Raw genomic sequence first — 18,158 nt, 5'->3', positions numbered from 1 at the left:
CCCATTTATTCCAGCAAAAGATCAGACTCCTTTCGAAGCAGGATTTTTTTGTGTGTGTGTGTGTGTGTGTTTTAATGGACGAAGGTCGTCGTCGTGTGCACATTTGATCGCATATGAAGTGTACCGGGGAATTTAGTTATGAGGGTGTATGGCTGACAACTGTGGTCAGCAGTGCCTTAGCGTTATCAGCGCCAATCTGAGCCAACCGGCCTGTTTATGAGCTCATTGACCCGATTTGTTCCCAAATTAAACTTCGAGCAGCGAAGACGGGCACGTCAGCCAGGGAATGAACGAAATACCTTGATGTCATCAGCACCGCACTCTAACCATCCGAGCTAACTTGCTCGTTTTGAAACCCTCCATTTCACGGTGGTTGTGAGGCTCGTAGTGCTTCATCCGCGGCTTTATAGCCACAACAATCGGGACCGAGAAGGCTACGGCAAACGTAAGCACACATCGACAGTGTTTTTGTAATTACTCTCATTGGCAGAAGGCGGAAACAAAAGTTCCCCATTGTAAATTCACCTTTTTTTTTTTTTTGAAGCACAACATTAAAGTTTATCTTTTGAGGGTTTTTTGTTTTGTTTTGTTTTTTGCTGAAAACTGGCCACTATGGAGGAAACCTTGCACCAATAAAATGCATGTGCGATAAGACATAATGGCCCTGTGTGGTTATAAAACAAAAAATTAAATGAAGAGAAATCATGAATTTACAATGTCAAAGGAGTAAGAATCTGCATGATAGCACAGTACCACCGTGTGTCTCTTGCCTGCGTTAAGTATTAATGAAACAAAAGACAACGCGGAACACAGAACGCTGTCAATATTTTCCTGATGCATCATGTGATTTCCCCCATTTCTCCACAGCTCATTAAGGACGGTATCATCAGCTGGATACAATATTAGAAACCGGTCTTGAGAGATAAGGTGTCTTGGTTGAAGGTCATCCTGGCCCTCTTGAGCGAACATAAGAGCCCTTTGTGGTCGGGTTAAATGCACCTGACAGGCTGTAGGAGCACAATCACCCATTTTAATTGTCATGTAACGGTTTCATGTAGAGCCAAACTGTCTGCAACACTTCAGCGGTTGGAAACCAGAGCCAGGCCACACAACCACAGATGTGGTTTGCTGGACGTTTGCAAAAGGAACCAAAAAAAAAAAAAAAGATAAAACCAAAAAAAAAAAAACCTGCCAAAAGCTCTGTGGATACATGCTTGGAGGGAAAATGCTGACAGATAATGCAATAATCTATTAAAATTACATCACCAAATAAACCCTTTACGGCACTGAATAAAAGGGGAATACATTCGTAACTCTTTGCAAAGTGTGTTAAGGTTGGAAAATTACTAATTGCACTTGACAAATTGGCTGCTGAATTACTTTTTCATGTGAAAGAGCTACCCAATAGAGAAGAAAAACCTCAACAGGTTTAATGCAAACTCAAAAGAACTCAATTTGACAATTTAGAGAAAGGCAAAAACGACAGGAAACAAGGTAATTCACCAGAGACCCAACAACAACCCCTCTGGCCATCCTCTGTCTGCTTCGTGTGCAGTAATTATGTCTCAAAATGAATGCCATTTCATATTAAGCTGCAGTCATAATCCAACGTCAAAGGCAGACTCATTATCGGCAATCATGGGAATTAGTTACATCATTTCACCAAAACGTACTAATCATTTCCAGGATACCGCAGAAGCAGATAGAGCCATTAGAAAAAAAATTGGAGCTCTTAAATAGAATAATTGACATCTCTATCTTCTCTGCTGCTTTGGCTGAAGGGCTTCAGAAATTGCATTAGTCGCCATTGAAAATCTGAACTGAGGGAAAAAGACACCACTCAGACTTTTGCAGGGCATTTCTCTGCGTTCGCTGTTCTCGTACAATACCGAATACTGAATTAAAAAGGTCTGCGCTGCATCTGACTCTGTCACCAGTGTAACAACTCGCAAAACAACAGCAGATAAATTCAGCGATAGTGAATTTTAAAGAATAATAATAAAAAATAAAAAAAAAACAACAACAAATCAACCCACTACAACATGTCTGCTGTCGTCCTCCATCTTATACACGAATACATTTTGTATATTTATGCATTTAACTTAAACGTTTGTTGAAAATTAACTTGAATTTACTACCCAGGGTACTCGCTATATAAAGATTCTTTAAAACTAGAAATTTTGAAGCGAGCCTCATAAATGCTTCTAACATGAGTAAGAGTCTTTTTTGTTTTTCCCCTTATCTGCCAGCCGGGTCATCCAGTTTAGTGGTTTTCCCCCCAAACTCTCCCAGTAATAAAGCAGGATGTGGTTTAGACCACAGACCTCTGATGTCTATCAGCACAGGTTACTGTCTGGGGGCAAGTGGAGCCCTCAGCAAGACGAGTGGATCATCACTTTCCCCTCAACACATCATCAAGAGTACAACCTCTTCTGCCCCGGCACATTCCAGGCATTCCTCAGCTTTTTCTTTCTTGCAGGTAACACATGTGGCCAATGTTCGGGAGTACGAACAGACTTCATGCTGTGGATCAAAATTCAGGAGATTTATTCAAATTGTTTTTTGTCGTCTGCAGATTTAAGAAACTGATCTTGGGACAGCTACAGTGTCATGTTAAATTGTGCCTCCAAAATAACCAAACAAACAACAACAACAACAAAAAAGGGTTAAAAAGTATACAAAACAGAGGAAACAATGAAATATTACACGTGAACCAGAGAAGAGAGAACAGACGTCACTTACGAAGAAAGGGGGTGGGGGAGGGGGGGGGATGGTATGTTGAAAAAGAAAGAAATGACAGGAAAATGTTACACTGGATGCCAGCAGATAAACCCAATGTGATGAAGGCTTCATACGTCCACGGCGCACTCAGGTTGACCTGTAGACCAAAAACACGAGAGAAGAGGTTCAATCAACTTGAGCGATCGCAGAATCGATGCGTGGAGTCAAGCGTTATCCTATTCGTGGATTACGGTGTCATTGATTAAGCTGCGTTCGACTTGCCGAAGACCGGACTAACGGCAGAGAGAGTCATTGCAAGACAAGCGAGCGTAAGGTGGCCGCAGCGGAGGCCGAGGGGGAGCGTCGCCCGGGAAGAGATACAGAGCGCCGGCTGAAGTCGGTGATTCCGAGACGTGCAAAGGATTTTCCACTAAATAATAAATGGCAATTTTGCTTGACTCTGTGTACATCTCTCTGTCTGTGTCTGTTCAACTCGCTCCAATTAGAGCTGAAACTTGACATTAATGTAGAATCCGTTGTTCCATTTCAAATGAAATGTGATGAAGCCCGGAAGCTGAAGAACAAAAACATACACGTTGTCCCAAATACTTAACAGTATGGAATGGAATAAAAGTAAAGCGAACCAACACTTCCTCAACTGGCCTAAACATTTTTTTTTTTTTTTTTTTTTAAAAACACCTGACTGCCTCGGCAAGTTTCACAGGGGTAGTATTTGTTGCAGGCCTACTGTAATAAAGCAGGTTTCTGGTTGTCTGGTGGATATTTACACCAGCTGTAGATACGCAAACTGGACGAAAGGATTTTCAAGTTCTCATCTGTCTATCTTACAGCTGTCGGATATTGAAAAGTGGGCGGACAGAGAGATACAGATCAGCATATGCTGCAGCTGGACGTGCCCCTTGCAAACAGAGCTGCTCACAGATTCTGCAAACCACCATTATTATGCAGCACTCGGCGCCACAAAGGGGAGGAGGACTTACTTGGGCTTTGTCTCTGCATCCGTGACCTGGCGGATGAAGATGGCGTCCTCTGGGTGGCTTATGTCCCCTTTCTCGTGCATGTAGGAGGCGGCGATTGCGAGCATGGTGCCGTCATTATTGAAGGCCAGTGACGCGATGCTGGTCGGGTAGCGGTGGAACTGACACAGGCGCTTCTTGTTGAATGGGTCCCAGATGTTCACGAAGCCATCTGAGCCACCTGGTAGAAGGAGAGGCTCAAGGTCAACCTCAAAAGTGTTCAGCCGCGTTACTGCCGAGATATGGATCTATATTAACCGAGTTCCGCACGCGGCCTTGGCAGCTCAATGATATAAAAAAAAAAAAAAAAAAGGTCACAGGAAAATCTATTGGCTTTTACAAAAGAAAATTGCCCCCTTATGGAAATAAACTACGGGCAGGAAGTTGTGCTTTCGGCAAGTACTAACTAGCCATTTGTACCTGTGGCAAAGGTGTTATGAACACTGTGAAATGAGATGGCATTGACGGGGTAAACGTGCTCAATTCCATCCTCCTTCAGCCTGTGGCACTTGAAGGCGTACTTCTTCTTCTGAACCTCCTGGCTCGGGTCCAGGTACTCCACAGCTACACGTCCCTCGATTGAACTCAAGACGTAGCCCTGAAGCCAAGACAGGAAAGATGAGGTTGCAATCCAACTTCCTCACAATAACAATCAGCATTTTGCAACGCGATTCTCCGTTAAGAGCACAGTATCTGTCAAGTCATAACACGGTGTATACAGTTAATTGGAATGGGGTACACTTCGATTGAATCTAATATAAAGTGTACCTGTTTGTTGGGGAACGCTCTAATGCTGCGAGTCTGATACTTGAGACTGGATTCTCTTCTTTGCTGTACGTAGCCCATGTTTCTCAGGTCCCACACCAGGACTCGTCTTCCGGCTGTGCCGACGATCAGCCTGTCTCCAGCCACAGAGAGGGTGTACACCTTTAACACAGGCAATGAGAGTCACCGCACCAGCAAAGCCAAAACGTTATATGACACACAACACCACATGAACAAATGTAATGAAGTCATACGAACGTCTTCTTCATCAGTGTAAAATAAAGCATTTCGACACTAAATAAATAAAATTAGGAAGTTTGAATTCTCATATATTTATTCCAACTGGGGAGCTTTCCGTCAAGCATCTTTAATACACACCTAAATCATGTGCTGGGATAGACGTTCGTGAAAATTAAAATAAAAGCGGTGGCCTAGAAATCGTTCCAAAATGTTCAATACCGGTACCAATAGGTGGACTTCTACAATTTACAGATGTCCCTTAAATGCCTCACATGCTATCAATAGATGCTAGCTGGCTGTCTGTGCACAGACAAGCCTCCAGTTACCGCATTGCACGCAATTCAGACAGATATGTTGCTAAAAATGTGTTTCAAAAGAGTGAAATAAGGCGTTCTAATATAATATTTACCAAAGTTCAATGAAGTGATTTTTTTTTTTTCTACCTGGACGGCCGCCCAGAGGTAAATGCTGTATTGACTCTGATAAGATTAACTCCTGCGTAAGGGAAGCAAAATCTCTGCTTTTTTAAAATGAAAATATGTGCGCACGTAGCCTTGGTGTCAAAGTTTGGCACCAAATGAGAAGAAACCCTGTGATACCAGACAGTATCGAAGAAATTCTGCCGGCCTTATAAAAGTATCGAAGTGCAGTACTCGGCCCTACAAAGGCATAGAGGTACTTTTCTGTTCTCAACAAAGGTCCGGCGCGTTTATTCTTTTTCAACAATCGCTGAAATTGTTATGTCCTTCCCGAGCACGTTGTTTCTTAAGAGACGTACATCAAATTGACGAGATAAGAGGTGCTAAAAATGTCACATCAGTGTGACCCAAATATATCTCCCAAGGTTTTAGATACAAAACCTCAAACACAAACAAGCAGAGAAACTAGTAGGTTGTAAGCGGTTTATATGGTCCTTACATCAAATCAAGCTTAATGTACCTGAACTTAACACGATTTAAGTGATTCTGATCGCACAAAATAAAGCTATCATTTCTCGAATAACTTAATGTGTCTCTTCTGTTTACCTTTTCTGGCTGAGTAAAGGTGCCAGCATTGCAGGGTGTCCGTGGGTCCCATAGCCGAACTGATCTGTCCCAGCTGCCCGTTACCATGACGTTAACCTCTGGGCAGTACTCTACGCAACGAATGGGGGCGTCATGCATCCCAACTATTGTATCTGTTTAGGAAAAGAATATTAAAAAAAAAAACTCAACATTAAGCTCATAATTATGGACATGTATGACATGTTCAACTGCCACTACTTGAATGCTATTATCTGTCCTTAACAGGTGTGTAACATACCTTGATCTGTGTTCAAATCATGTGTTTTTAATTGCGCATCTAAACCTCCACTCCAAGAATGTGTTGGGTCCTGCAAGTAAAAAAAAAGCGACATTATCTGTGCGTACCAGACTTCCAAGGCCGTGACGTGACCAACGAGTCACCAAAAAGGAAAACAACCGTTGACCTACATAAAAAGCACAGTCCAGGACCGGGGCTGTGTGCTGGTACTTCATCCGCATGGTGTTGCCTCCGACATCGAAGAGACGAACGGTGCAGTCCCAAGACGAGACCAGGAGAAACTGGGCTGTGCTGGGGCTGAACTTGACAGCGGAGATGCCGTCCTCCGGTCCCTGGTTCAGCTTGTACTCGTTTGAGCCCGTCATCTGGCAGAGGAGGGAAAATAACCACCGACCCCCAAAGTTGAGACTCTGAGACCCTCCGAGGTCCATTTCAAAAACGACAGCGTAATTGATGCTCGACATTCAAGTTGGGTCACGGACAAGTCGAATACAATCCAGGTTGTGGCGTGAACATTTAAACGACGACGTAACACAATCCAAATCACTACAAACTGAAGCTTTTACACATGTTGATGTGGAAGTCTCTCTGACATTTATTTGATTAATTTATTCATTTGAAATCACGTATTAGAGCCAATTTCCAATTGACAAACAAACAGTGTCAAGCTAAACCCAAGCAAAGATTTGAGGACTACAAACAGCTGATTTATACCAAATGTTTAACAACTATAAATTTATAAATAACAACCAGTTTCTGACCTGCTGCATCGTGTGAATGTTGACGTTTAGACGGAGCCATCTTATTTTAGTTTTCATTATTTCACACGCCTTGTTACGCGTTTAGAGATCAGAACACATACCAGGCACGCGAAATAATGAAAACTAAACATTAAAAACGCGACTTTCGTGCTTCTTCCGTTAATTCAACCCACAGACAGTCGACTTATTATTGAGCTAACTAGCCCGAGTTAGCTGTTTAGCTTCAAGCGAAATTACGCGTTGTTGTTGTTTTTTTTTTTCTGACGCGAAAGCTGGCGGAGCAAAGACTTTATTCCCTGGATTTGTTTTTTTAAATTGCTTTAGTTTGTGTTTCACCCCGATCAGACGACTTTGTTCCGTTAAAAATCCAGAAATTAAACCAAACCCCGCTTCTAACCGCCGCCGGTGTTTGCTAATATTAGCTTTAAACGGGTCTAAATAACGACTGCAGGCTTCGCTTCAACTTACCCTCTTCGGTTTTTAAGTGTCGTTCGCACTCGACCGATCCTTTTATTCGCCGAGACTACGTACAATGCCTCGTGGGGGGGGGGGTTGTTTTTCTTTACGGCGAAATACAAAAAATATATAAAAGTGGAAGACGCTAGAGAGCAAGGTAGCTGCGTGAGGCTAGCTCGCTTCCCTTGTGTGCGCTGCCGATGCTCCGCAAGACGCTGATTGGCTGAAACGAATATTCGTGTTCGCGCCTGCGATTTCATTGGTTGTTGGGTTTTTTTTTGTTTTTTTTTCTTCAACGGACGTTTCCGTTGTCTGAACACAGATCACATGACACACGACTCCCCCCCCCCCACCCCCTCCCCTCCTTTCTCTGACACACGAGATGCAACCTATTTTCTTTGGTAGGTAAGGTAGGTAGGTATTTACTTTATTTGAGTACCCTAATGAGTATTTATTTGCGTTTCATTTAAGATAGTTAGGAATAATAAGAGCAACTAATATGCACAGTGTGCATAGTAATAGCAACGGTGAGTTTTAAACACAAGGTAAATACTGTCAAAAGAACACCACAGGGATTTTTCATCAGATGAACCGGCTCAGTTAGTTACATATCCACAACGGTAGATGTATTTAGACCCATTTAAGGGGCTTAAGGTAGGCTATTGTATGATACAGGCCACTGTATCAGTCGGCCAACAGCTTCCTTTTGTATTTTTCTGTGATTTGGGGAGAACTTTGCCCCAATATAAATGAGCCTACAGGTGACGTGGGCTATTTCAGTTCCATTCTCAAATGTCAGCAAAACAGGAACATTAAATTCAACCCTCTAAACCTAATATTAATAGGGTTGCATTTATTCACACGATTAGAGAATTAGTGTGGACCAGCCAAGTGGCGTTAGTAGGCTGTAGGACACTGTTGCATAAATAACATGTAAAGAAAACACAAAATAGCTAAACAAGAGACCGTAAAATCAATATTTTTGGACCTAAAATTTGGCCAATAGCTCTCTTTTTTTTTCAAAGTTATCAAACTAAAGAGGATGACCATCACTGTCTAACTCAGTATCCCCTTTTGATCCCTGTTTTATTACCAAGATGACTGCAGACCATCCAAATGCCTTGATGCCTTGTTTCAAATATGGTTTAAAAAAAACGATCACAAATATTTGACAACCAAGATCTATCCCATGACTTCAATGAACAATTCGTTTTGCATGTACATCACAGTGACATTATAGAGAAATTTCTTTTTTTTGAACGAATCTTTACTCAGTGTAAGACCATATACAGAATTTCAATAACAATATCAGAAGATAACCATACACAAAAACAGAGGCTATTTTGGCTGTTTCATGGCTTTAAAATTAGCTAAACATTGGTCATAAAAACAATTGCCTGTATCACCTGGAGTGGTCAGAATATTTTTTTTAAGAGTCACATGATTGTCCTCACTATTACAAAGAGAGAAGGATTTTTTTTTCTTTAAAACGGAGCTAGATAGGTGACAAAATCTGGTAGCCTAATATGAAGCCAGCAGTATTGCACAATATTGGAAAATATCAAAATATTCAATTCCACATTTTTTTTTAGCTACAAACACAGACACAAATATCTGTAAAATACATATAGACAACCAACCCTGTTCCAAACGAGTTCCTCAACTGAATACATTAAAATATATGCACCTATTTTTGAGATTTACCAATAATAGTTGTAATAATAACAATAATAATAATAATAATAATAATAATAATAATGGAATGACAACAATTTTCGACTGTCCCCCTTCAAGACTAAAGCTGTAAGAAGGACTCTGCTCAAGGACACTAGAATAAACAATGGTTACATATAATAATAATAATAATAATAATGACCCAACATTGTGGCCATTTAATCTACAAAATATACAAAATTTGTATTCATTTTTTTTTTCAATGAATGACTGTCATTTAAAAACATATGTACAGTGCATTATCACACAATTAGTGTTAAACAGGCCTCAGCAGTGGGACTGGGTGGGAATAGTACATGTGGTGTGGAAAAGCCAGGAGTGACTGGGTGCCCGGTGAGTTTGTAGCGGGGCCCCCGCTCGTTTCTGGGGGTCCGCTCTCGTGGTAAAGTATGGGAACCCGCACAATCCTCTGCGCCGCCGCATGGCTCAGGTTGGCCGCCTCCAGCTCCGCGGCCAGCTGCCTTTTCCACTTATTCCTCCGGTTTTGAAACCAGATTTTTACCTGCGTCTCGGTCAGGTGCAGGGACGCGGCCAGGCCTGCCCTCTCCGAGCTGCTCAGGTAGCGCTTGATGTCGAAAGTGGACTCCAGCTGGAAGACCTGACTCCTGGAAAACACCGTGCGCGTCTTCTTCTTTCGACAGGGCTTCTTTTCGGAGTCCAGCTCGTCTGATTTCCCCCTCCAGTCGTCTTCCTGATCTATTTCTTTCTTTGGCTCTTCCGCGTCACTTTCATCCAGGGTGATATCGTCATCGGCGCTTTCCTCTTTGGCATCTTGATCACTTTTTTGGAGATCCGGGGAGCGCCTGTCTGGTGCCGGTGATGCTTCCCTCGGGTTGACCTTCTCAGATCCTGCAGAAAAAAAAAATAAAAAAAATACAGTATTCAACTTCGTCTAAACCCTTAAAGGATGCAATTATAACTCATCAACTCATATAAGCTAACCAGTGCTTAAATTCGTTATGCATCTTTACATTGGTGGACATGCGTTTTACTTTTGGTATTTAATTTAAAGCTTAGGATCATAATTCTTTAAAACAGATCATTTGTTATACATTCTTGAATTGAAATATGCCGAAAGGCCCTTTTTTTTTTTTTTTTTTTTTTTGCTGCAAAAGGATTTTTTTTTTTTTCTCAGACCAAAACCTTAAAATGATCTTATCTAAAATGCAATTATTTACCTGCAGTCCTAAAATGCGTCCCAAGCGTGTATGGGTACCACCATGTAGACGCTCTTTCCAAATACTGCGCGGATAGTCCAATTCTCTGTGTGGGCAGCTCAAATCGAGGGAAAGGCAAGTCACCGAGCCGAGAAAAGAAGCTGCCTTCCAAAACTCCTTTGGTCGAGGCGAGAATGTTTTTCGGCTTCGTGGGTTTGTCTTCAATATTCAGCAGGTTCTTTATGGAGAACGGTGAGTCTTTTGTGGGTTGGCGAGTCTCTTGCGTATCAGAGTCTGCCATCACCGTTTACTGTCCGATATGGATCACCATCAAAAATGCATCAAAAAAACGCATCAAAACGATTTTCTTGGTTTAATAGCCTGTGTTAGAATAACACGAGAAAAATGGCACAAAATCCCCCCCCCCCAAAAAAAAAACAACAACCTCAGACAGTCGCTCGAAGCTGCGTCCAGCTCCTCCCGAGGATGATGAGAGTGAGAGCGCAGAGATCACCGCGTTAAACTTGCGCCGGATTGTAACGATGGAATCAAAATGCCATCCGAGTTAAAACGCGCTCGGTCTCTGCTATTGGACAGGTACAATAGCAAATGGGATCTGAGATGAAACCGCGTGGGTCTGTGACGAGAATAGACTCCAAAGAAAAAGGCCGCGCAAGCGTTTTGGCTTCGGGCTCAACAGTAGCACCCACTTATCATCCAATTAGATTAAAGAGGAAAATGTCTCTGGGTTTTGAGGGGCGTGCACGAGCCACAATCACCTGTCAGTAAATTGAATAAATGGCCCTGAGATTATCACACCTAAATGCGGAGCTAAGCAGCTTGTCCCTATTACGTCAAATGCGCATACATTTTACGCACGAATATAAGGCAAGGAGAAGCATATGAACTAAAAAATAAAAATAAAAAAAAATGACGAGAGTTTGACTCGAAAGTAGAATTATTCATAAAGTAGAAGAGTAGAAAATGATTATTTATCAATTCAATCTATTTTTGTTTTTACCCTGCTTGTGTTGAAGCTGTTGTCGAACACGTGTCATTCGTCTATTGCGTTTTAAATATCCCCTGTTCTATCTGCATGGTTCAACAGGAAAGCAGTATGCGCTGGGCATTTCACCTGGACCGGAGCTCACTGACTTTGGTGTAATTTTATTTGTCAGGAAATGCTACAGGCAAACATCGAACTGAATGCTTACCATCGTGATAAAGTCTCTTCACATTAGCTTCGTGCAAAACCCACAAGAGCAGCAGGTGATCCACTGCATGAGGATGACAATAGCCTTGTTTCTGTCACGTACAACAATACTGGTGCTTATTTGAAGCAGATTATATTTGAACGTAAAATGAGCCATTCATAAAATAGTGCGATTAGATAATAATTAGCAGAAGATTAAAAACAAAAACAAAAATCAGGAGTGAGGTTGAGTCCATGCATTTATAAGCAAACCCTTATTCTGATTGAGGCTGAATCAAACAACTGACCTCGGGAGTGTGCTTTGTTCACGTTACAAAGAAATCCTAAAAAAAAAATTAAAAAAAAAAGGATACAAAAAAATGTATGGCAGTCACTCTGGGCCATAAAAGGACCTGGTTAGTTTGATTTTTTTATTACTCAGATTTATTAGTATATATGGCCAAAAAATGAAAACACGAGACGAGATGCATTTAAGATGAATCTTTTCAACCAAATTTGAAGCAGATGCAGAGAACTAATCACACAAATTGAATTTGCTCAACCTGCAAATATGCAGCCTGTCCTTTTAGCTCGTGGAGCGCTCTCCAGCTCTAAAGGACAACACTGTGTTTTGTGAAAAGCTACTTGAATCCTTGCATAATTAGAGGTCTCATAGCTGTGTTAAAGATGGGGGCGGAGAAAGAGGCTAGCTGAGCTGCATTTGGCGAGGCAGAGTGTAAAGCTTGTGTTTTCATCAGATTGTGTTCATTAAACAGGGGCCTCCACAAGTCATAGGGGATCAGAGGGGAAATCAAAGTACACTCAGTCAATGATGCAAATACGGGCCCTTTTCAATTCTGTCGTTCAAGTGATTTTGGAGATACATCCGCAATCGTGGAACTAATCATTTTAATAACATTTTGTTCTCCGTCTGGCTAGGCTTCATATTCAACCTGTCATGTTCACTTCACAGAGCTGCTAAAGCTTCCAACATTATCCTCAGATCTCATCAGATCCAGCGGAAGGTTTAAAGAATAGAGAGGAGATTGATATCTAATTGCATCACACGTATTTGACAGCCCATAACATGCCAGACTTGTACGAGGGAAGACCCAGGACTAAATCATACTTCATATAAAGGAAATTTAGGTTTCTTTTACAGGAAATGGGGACCTTGAGTAGATTAATAATGGTCATTCTCTCTCTGTTAGACATCTCAGAAATGTACAAATTATCCTGGATTTGCATGACGACGAGAAATATTTCAGCTAATCTCACTCGTTCCAAAAGTGGAGACACTCTTCAATTGCTGAATCTGACCTGGTGTCACTAAATATTATGTAGACATTAATAATCCCTGAAAATTGAAATCTTGTGACAAAAAACAAGGGGTTAGATATTGAAGGTATTTGTTATAGCATATCTATTTAAAGGAATGATCAATCAACATATTGGTAGCCTATATATTTTGTCTTTGATCCCTTCTTTCCATCTAAATATGAAGTATTGCATGGTTAGAGTTTACTAATAGGCTGTTATCCATTAAGATCATTGGAATCTGATCATTTCCATATTTGGAATTAATACTGTAAATCTCTAGTAGGCTATTGCATTCTTTCTAACATTTTATTTCCCATCTATTAAATATTAGGAACTGCCAGTGATTAATGGCTGGCTCTTTGTTAAAACACATCATCCTTTGTAAAGGATCATGGGTAATAGGTATTACAGGTCACTTGGACTCAGCTTGTCTGCGTGTTTCAAATGACAAACCTTGTTTTACACGGCCCACGTAGGCCGTGCAAATTTAATCAGTCTCACCTACAAAATTATCAATGAGTCAATTATGCACGGCAGGCTCTTTTCAACTGAAGCACCAGCATAATTAAATTGATATAAAAGATCATTAGAGGTGACAGGCTGTTAAAAGATATGGTAATTGACTGCCCTTTCTGTGAGAAGCTGCCTCAATTCAAGAGCGCTGCTGTGCTGTCACTCAGGAAAATGCTGCCATCTAGTGACAGAATCTGGTATTAACCTGCAATCATAGCAACAACAACAAAAAAGAAAGAAGAAAAGATCGATTACACTGCAGCATACTTCACACTTACTGATATTGACAATTGCTGACAGATCATTCTTTACAGATAATATATCATAATGCTGTGATACCGCTCACTGTACAGTATGTGTGGAGCACAGAAGTGAGTGAGCTGTTACAATCCACACTGATTTCAGTAATCACAGATCTCATGAAGGCACTGAAACATCTGAGGAAAAAAGATCTCGATCAATAGCTTTCAAACACACTTTCATATTGCTACACATGGATCAGTTCGGTTATTCCTACACATTTCACCATATCTCAATGAGAGCACAACGAAATATAGGAGGGATGTGGTTAAAAATCAAAAACTGACAAACACATTTAGTCCCAGATGTTTGAACAAGTGATAGAAAGCAAATGGAAAATTAAATTAAATTAAATTAAAAAAAGAAAAAAAAAATATCACTACACTAGAGCAGCTTTAACCGTAAAGCTGGGGCACTGTAACTACAACATCAGTAACATCTGTGATGGGAACTACTGGTGTGTTCATGAGCAACTGGGAAGTGGGAAAGTTCTGACCGCCGAGTAGGAAATTACACCTTAACACCCACTAAATGGGGCGGCTTCGGCTCAGATGGTCGAGCCGGTGGCCCACCAATAATAAGTTTGGTGGTTCAATTTTGTTGACGACCTAGTTAGCTGGCCGCGTTGAAGGCTAAAAACGGGACTATATCAAAATGTGTAGAAAAGGTAGGGTGTGCAAACAATACTGATCTCCTGAACTCCGTTTTGTTCCCGTCTTGGTTTATATGGACGATGACGAGGTTGTCTGTCACTTTTCTGTCTTCTAACAGCAGATATAGAGCCCATTTGTCGTGGGCTGCCATGTTAACAGTTTGGGAACGCTTTCAGCTAAGAGATGGGACGTTGCCAAATGGGAACTTTCCCAATTCCCAGCTGCCTGAACACACAATAATTTACAAGGAGTAAAAGTTGCAACATAACTCTAGAACAAGAGAGCAAGTCTACAGCAACACAAAGCTGCTGGATCAATCCCATTCAAGTTATCAGAGAAAGTCTGGAGTGTAGCACAGCAGAGTGCAGTCTATCAGGCTGTGGTCAGGTGGTTTCAGTAGTCATACTCCTTATCAATGAACTTGGCCATAGTGGATAGCTGGATATTCGTCGTGCCCTCATAAATGGTGCCTGCACGAGGAGACAAAACAAAGCATTAGAATGAATTCCTGCTGCACAAAACAAGGTCCATTTTGTCAAATTCCCCTGCACAGTACATGAATCTACAGCTTTCAGCACCAGCAGACAAGGGGGCTTATTATGCAGCTCAGTGCGGCGGTGCTCCAGGTGGAGAACCAGGGGAGCCAAAATGGTGGTGATGAAAGGAAAAGTGACATTTTGCCCCGGCAGCCTCCTTGGCTGCGTGCTGGTATAATGGCACTCCGAGGGGGTCAGACAGGGGAATTCCTGCAGAGTCCGATTACAGCCACTGCTATCAGGCCCGATGTCCGCCTCGCTCTGGTCCAATCACAAACAGCTACACCTGACCTTCCTCACGAGTTGTGTGTCCTTTTCACAGTGCAGCTTGAGACACAGTTACATAAACTGCATTGTATCCAAACAACAATCTCACAAACACAAATCAATATGGTTCCGAGCTGCAGCACATTAAACAAGCCAGGCTCACCAATTTTACAGTCTCTGTAGTATTTCTCGATAGGGTAGTCTTTGGTAAAGCCTACTCCTCCCATCCACTCAATGCATTTAGATGTGGTTAGGGTTGCAACCTGAAAAACATAAAACAAAAGAGATAATACAATTACTTCAAACCAGGAAGAGGCTGCGCTGTGACTAAAAATATCATATTTACAGGAGATTTCTGGCTACGATAGCAGCACCACGCAGGACCAAACATAAAACACAGACTTAAAAAACAGAAGAATTATGAAGAGGAGTCAACAACATGGATAAGATCAGAAGAATAATGAAAAAGAAAAAAAAAATTAGGTATCAATGTATAAAATGAAAAAAATGAAAAACAGATAACCTTGATGATCATACTATAAACTACATATGTACTTAGGTGCAAATATTTAATTTGTGTTGGGCTCCAGTCAGCGAATCAGGAAGCTCACCTCTGCGCTGAAGTATTTAGCCATGCAGGCCTCCTTAATGAAAGGTCTTCCAGCTTCCTTCAGACGAGCAGCGTTGTACGTCAGCAGCCGAGCGGCTTCAATCTGTGTGGCCACGTGGGCTATTTGGTGCTGCATGCCCTGGATTATAAACGAGCACCATACCAACATAAGAACTCATTGTACAGTGCACTGACCTCCAGAGTAACAATCAAAAACTGGTTACGTGGAACAACGGAGTCTATTGTGGCTGGTCACCTGGAAGTCAAAGATACGTTTTCCGAACTGCACCCTCTGTCTGGTGTAAGGAATAGTGTGGTCAAAGCAACCCTGTGCCAGTCCAACCATCTGAAACACAAAAGACAAATGTTATCGCCTGCAACGTTTCCATTCTACACTTTAGAAATTTCTCGCGGAGCACATTTCATTTCAACGAGAATATCTCACGGTTTACCTGCGCTGCGATTCCAATCCTGCCCTCGTTCAACATTCCGATGGCATACTTGTATCCGTGACCGATCTCTCCCAAGATGTTCTTCTCTGGTACCTACAACACACAGCACACGGTTAGGAAAACAAAACAAAAAAAATCCCAGTATGTACTTGCCTGACATTGAAATACATTGGTCCGACGCGGTGCGGGATGTTTCGTTGCACCTTGACATTGTCCAAGTTGAGCGGGCAGGTTGAAGACGCACGCAGGCCGAGCTTGTTCTCCTTCTTGCAAATCTCGAGCCCCTCGGTGTCCCGGTCCACAATGAAGCAGGTGATGCCTCTGTATCCCTGCCAATCAGAAAGTGAGCTTGTCTTTACTTTTGGACATCACAGAGGCTCACATTTAAGCACCCAGAAACGTCATACAAATTACAAAAGAGTGGATGTTATACAGTATAACCTCGTAGCAGTATAACCAAATTGAAGAGAGTCTTATTAGAAATGCTTCGTTATGCGTCTGTGTTAAAAAAAAATTAAGTCGGAAATAAATATTGCACACACACACAGAGAATAGACACGTGAGCAATTACTCACAGCAGAAGGATCCACATTGGCCATCACGAGGAAAACACCTGCATGCTCTGCATTACTGATCCACATCTTGGAGCCATTGATTACGTAATAGTCTTTGTGTTTTTCAGCACGTGTCTTCAGAGCAAAAGCATCACTTCCCGACTCTGCTTCAGAGAGGCAGAAGCTTCCAATCTGCAGAAGATCACAAGTATATGAGGAAGGGCAGGAAAATATAATATATAATGTAAAATATACACCAGGCAAACACCCCTCGATTTTACTTGACGGCAACCAGTTTGTGTACACCCAGAGTGTTCATAGAAGGTCACATAGCTCACCGTGTCAGTTGACAGTCGGCTGAGGTACTGCTCTTTCTGAGCCGAGTTGCCAAGTTGGACAAACAGTGTGTTGATCAGTGTGTTCTGGATGTCACAGAGCACAGCTATGGAGGGATCCACCTTTGCAAGCTCTTCAATGACCAGAATGGAGGAGAAGAATGTGGAGCCAGTGCCCCCGTATTCTGGATCAATCTCAATGCCCATGAGCTGTAAGAATAAAACATAAAAATGTAAGAGTAACTGGGTAGAAGAAAAAAAAAAAAGACTAACAATGACTTAAAATGTTAAAAAAAAAAAAAAATCTGTTATTTCACAATAAATGAGTTACATACACCCTGTTCAAAGAGGGATTTGATCACTTCCTCATCCATGACAGAACTTTCATCCATCTTCGACACAAACGGAGCTATGCGCTCTTGCGCGTATTTCTTCACTGTCAAACAACAAGACGATATGTTTAGTGTTTCAGGAATCTCTCGTCTCCGGCTCTCCGCAGCAACACGAAAGCAGCGTTTCTGACGGCTCACCTGCCTCTCTCATCATGTTCTCCTCTTCAGAATATGTCTGAAGGGGAGGGAAGGAGACCCCGCCAGCCGCCCGCTCCGGAGACGCATGTGGGGCAGCTGTGCCGGAACCGCTCCTCCATCCGTGGCGGGCACCCCACGGTCTGGAGATCTGTCTGAGAGACTGAACACCAACAACAGCAGAAATGCACATGTTAAATACACAGTTTGACTGAGTGTTGTGAAGCTATAACAGCCGTAATTGACCACTAATAATGGAGGTTAATCAATTAAACGTGTCTTTTCTTTTTTTTTTAACAGCGAGCCTCCTTTGTGGTGAAACGCGTTAGTTTGCTATCCAGCCACTTAATGTTACGTTAACGAGAGCTAGCCAGGTTACGTAATACAACGATAAAGGACTGACAGTGTGTGTGTGGGGGGGGTGTACTTAAATGTGTGCAGCAACCCTTCAAATATAAAAAAAAGAAGTGGGAATAATGTTCAGTCTCACCTTTGAGAAAATCCTGACCAACGGGGCAGCCATGGTTTGTTATAAAATGTTTACGTGCGTGCGTGCTGCGTCATCCAGACCGGTGCATTCAAGAGCCCCTCGAAAGAGTCAGACATCCGTGTTTTATTGTTGTGCGTCAATCGTACAACATATTAAGTCAGGAAAAACGTAAAGTACTTTTTTGTTGTTGTTGATATTTTAATAACAGGAAAGGGACGAACTTGGATGCCGTCAGT

At 41.9% G+C, this 18,158-nt stretch overlaps 3 protein-coding genes across 3 annotated transcripts; all 3 read right to left on the bottom strand.

The window, feature by feature from the left end:
• Positions 1-2,530: 2,530 nt before the first annotated feature.
• bub3 (BUB3 mitotic checkpoint protein) lies at positions 2,531-7,299 on the bottom strand. Its single transcript, XM_069691913.1, has 8 exons — positions 7,295-7,299; positions 6,236-6,430; positions 6,066-6,135; positions 5,789-5,940; positions 4,527-4,685; positions 4,179-4,356; positions 3,723-3,939; positions 2,531-2,878 (listed from the first exon to the last, which is right to left on the bottom strand). The coding sequence occupies exons 2-8, from the start codon at positions 6,428-6,430 to the stop codon at positions 2,869-2,871; spliced, it is 981 nt and encodes a 326-aa protein (XP_069548014.1). The 5' UTR covers positions 7,295-7,299; the 3' UTR covers positions 2,531-2,868.
• Positions 7,300-8,546: 1,247 nt separating this feature from the next.
• Positions 8,547-10,583, bottom strand: hmx3b (H6 family homeobox 3b). The gene is made up of 2 exons (XM_069691269.1): positions 10,195-10,583; positions 8,547-9,865 (listed from the first exon to the last, which is right to left on the bottom strand). Exons 1-2 carry the CDS (start codon positions 10,472-10,474, stop codon positions 9,273-9,275), a joined length of 873 nt encoding a protein of 290 aa, XP_069547370.1. The 5' UTR covers positions 10,475-10,583; the 3' UTR covers positions 8,547-9,272.
• Positions 10,584-13,461: 2,878 nt separating this feature from the next.
• On the bottom strand, positions 13,462-18,027 carry acadsb (acyl-CoA dehydrogenase short/branched chain). The gene is made up of 11 exons (XM_069691909.1): positions 17,923-18,027; positions 17,436-17,595; positions 17,241-17,341; positions 16,909-17,115; positions 16,592-16,762; positions 16,220-16,345; positions 16,017-16,109; positions 15,821-15,910; positions 15,566-15,703; positions 15,118-15,217; positions 13,462-14,621 (listed from the first exon to the last, which is right to left on the bottom strand). Exons 1-11 carry the CDS (start codon positions 17,953-17,955, stop codon positions 14,545-14,547), a joined length of 1,296 nt encoding a protein of 431 aa, XP_069548010.1. The 5' UTR covers positions 17,956-18,027; the 3' UTR covers positions 13,462-14,544.
• Between the last annotated feature and the right edge of the window lie 131 nt (positions 18,028-18,158).

The sequence above is a fragment of the Brachyistius frenatus genome, unplaced genomic scaffold (assembly GCF_029030835.1).
Source record: "Brachyistius frenatus isolate BFR_SWC_R1_liver_20210118 unplaced genomic scaffold, ASM2903083v1 Contig_11, whole genome shotgun sequence".
In the NCBI taxonomy this organism is placed as follows: Eukaryota; Metazoa; Chordata; class Actinopteri; family Embiotocidae; genus Brachyistius; species Brachyistius frenatus.
The sequence above is the reverse complement of the archived record's forward strand: the minus strand, read 5'-3'. Positions and strand labels throughout refer to the sequence as shown.

Bases quoted from the DNA above. Each gene is read 5' to 3' on its own strand.
- acadsb (XM_069691909.1), bottom strand. From the start codon at position 17,955: ATGGCTGCCCCGTTGGTCAGGATTTTCTCAAAG. The intron at 17,116-17,240 runs GTATGTAACTCA...TTATTCTTACAG, and splicing joins AATCCCTCTTTGAACAGGGT to CTCATGGGCATTGAGATTGA. The intron at 15,911-16,016 runs GTAAACCGTGAG...TTTGTGTTTCAG, and splicing joins GGATTGGAATCGCAGCGCAG to ATGGTTGGACTGGCACAGGG.
- bub3 (XM_069691913.1), bottom strand. From the start codon at position 6,430: ATGACGGGCTCAAACGAGTACAAGCTGAACCAGGGACCGGAGGACGGC. The intron at 4,686-5,788 runs GTAAACAGAAGA...CCTGTGTTAAAG, and splicing joins CCTTTACTCAGCCAGAAAAG to GTGTACACCCTCTCTGTGGC. The intron at 4,357-4,526 runs GTACACTTTATA...TCTTGGCTTCAG, and splicing joins GAGCGTTCCCCAACAAACAG to GGCTACGTCTTGAGTTCAAT.
- hmx3b (XM_069691269.1), bottom strand. From the start codon at position 10,474: ATGGCAGACTCTGATACGCAAGAGACTCGCCAACCCACAAAAGACTCA. The intron at 9,866-10,194 runs GTAAATAATTGC...TTTTTTCTGCAG, and splicing joins GACGCATTTTAGGACTGCAG to GATCTGAGAAGGTCAACCCG.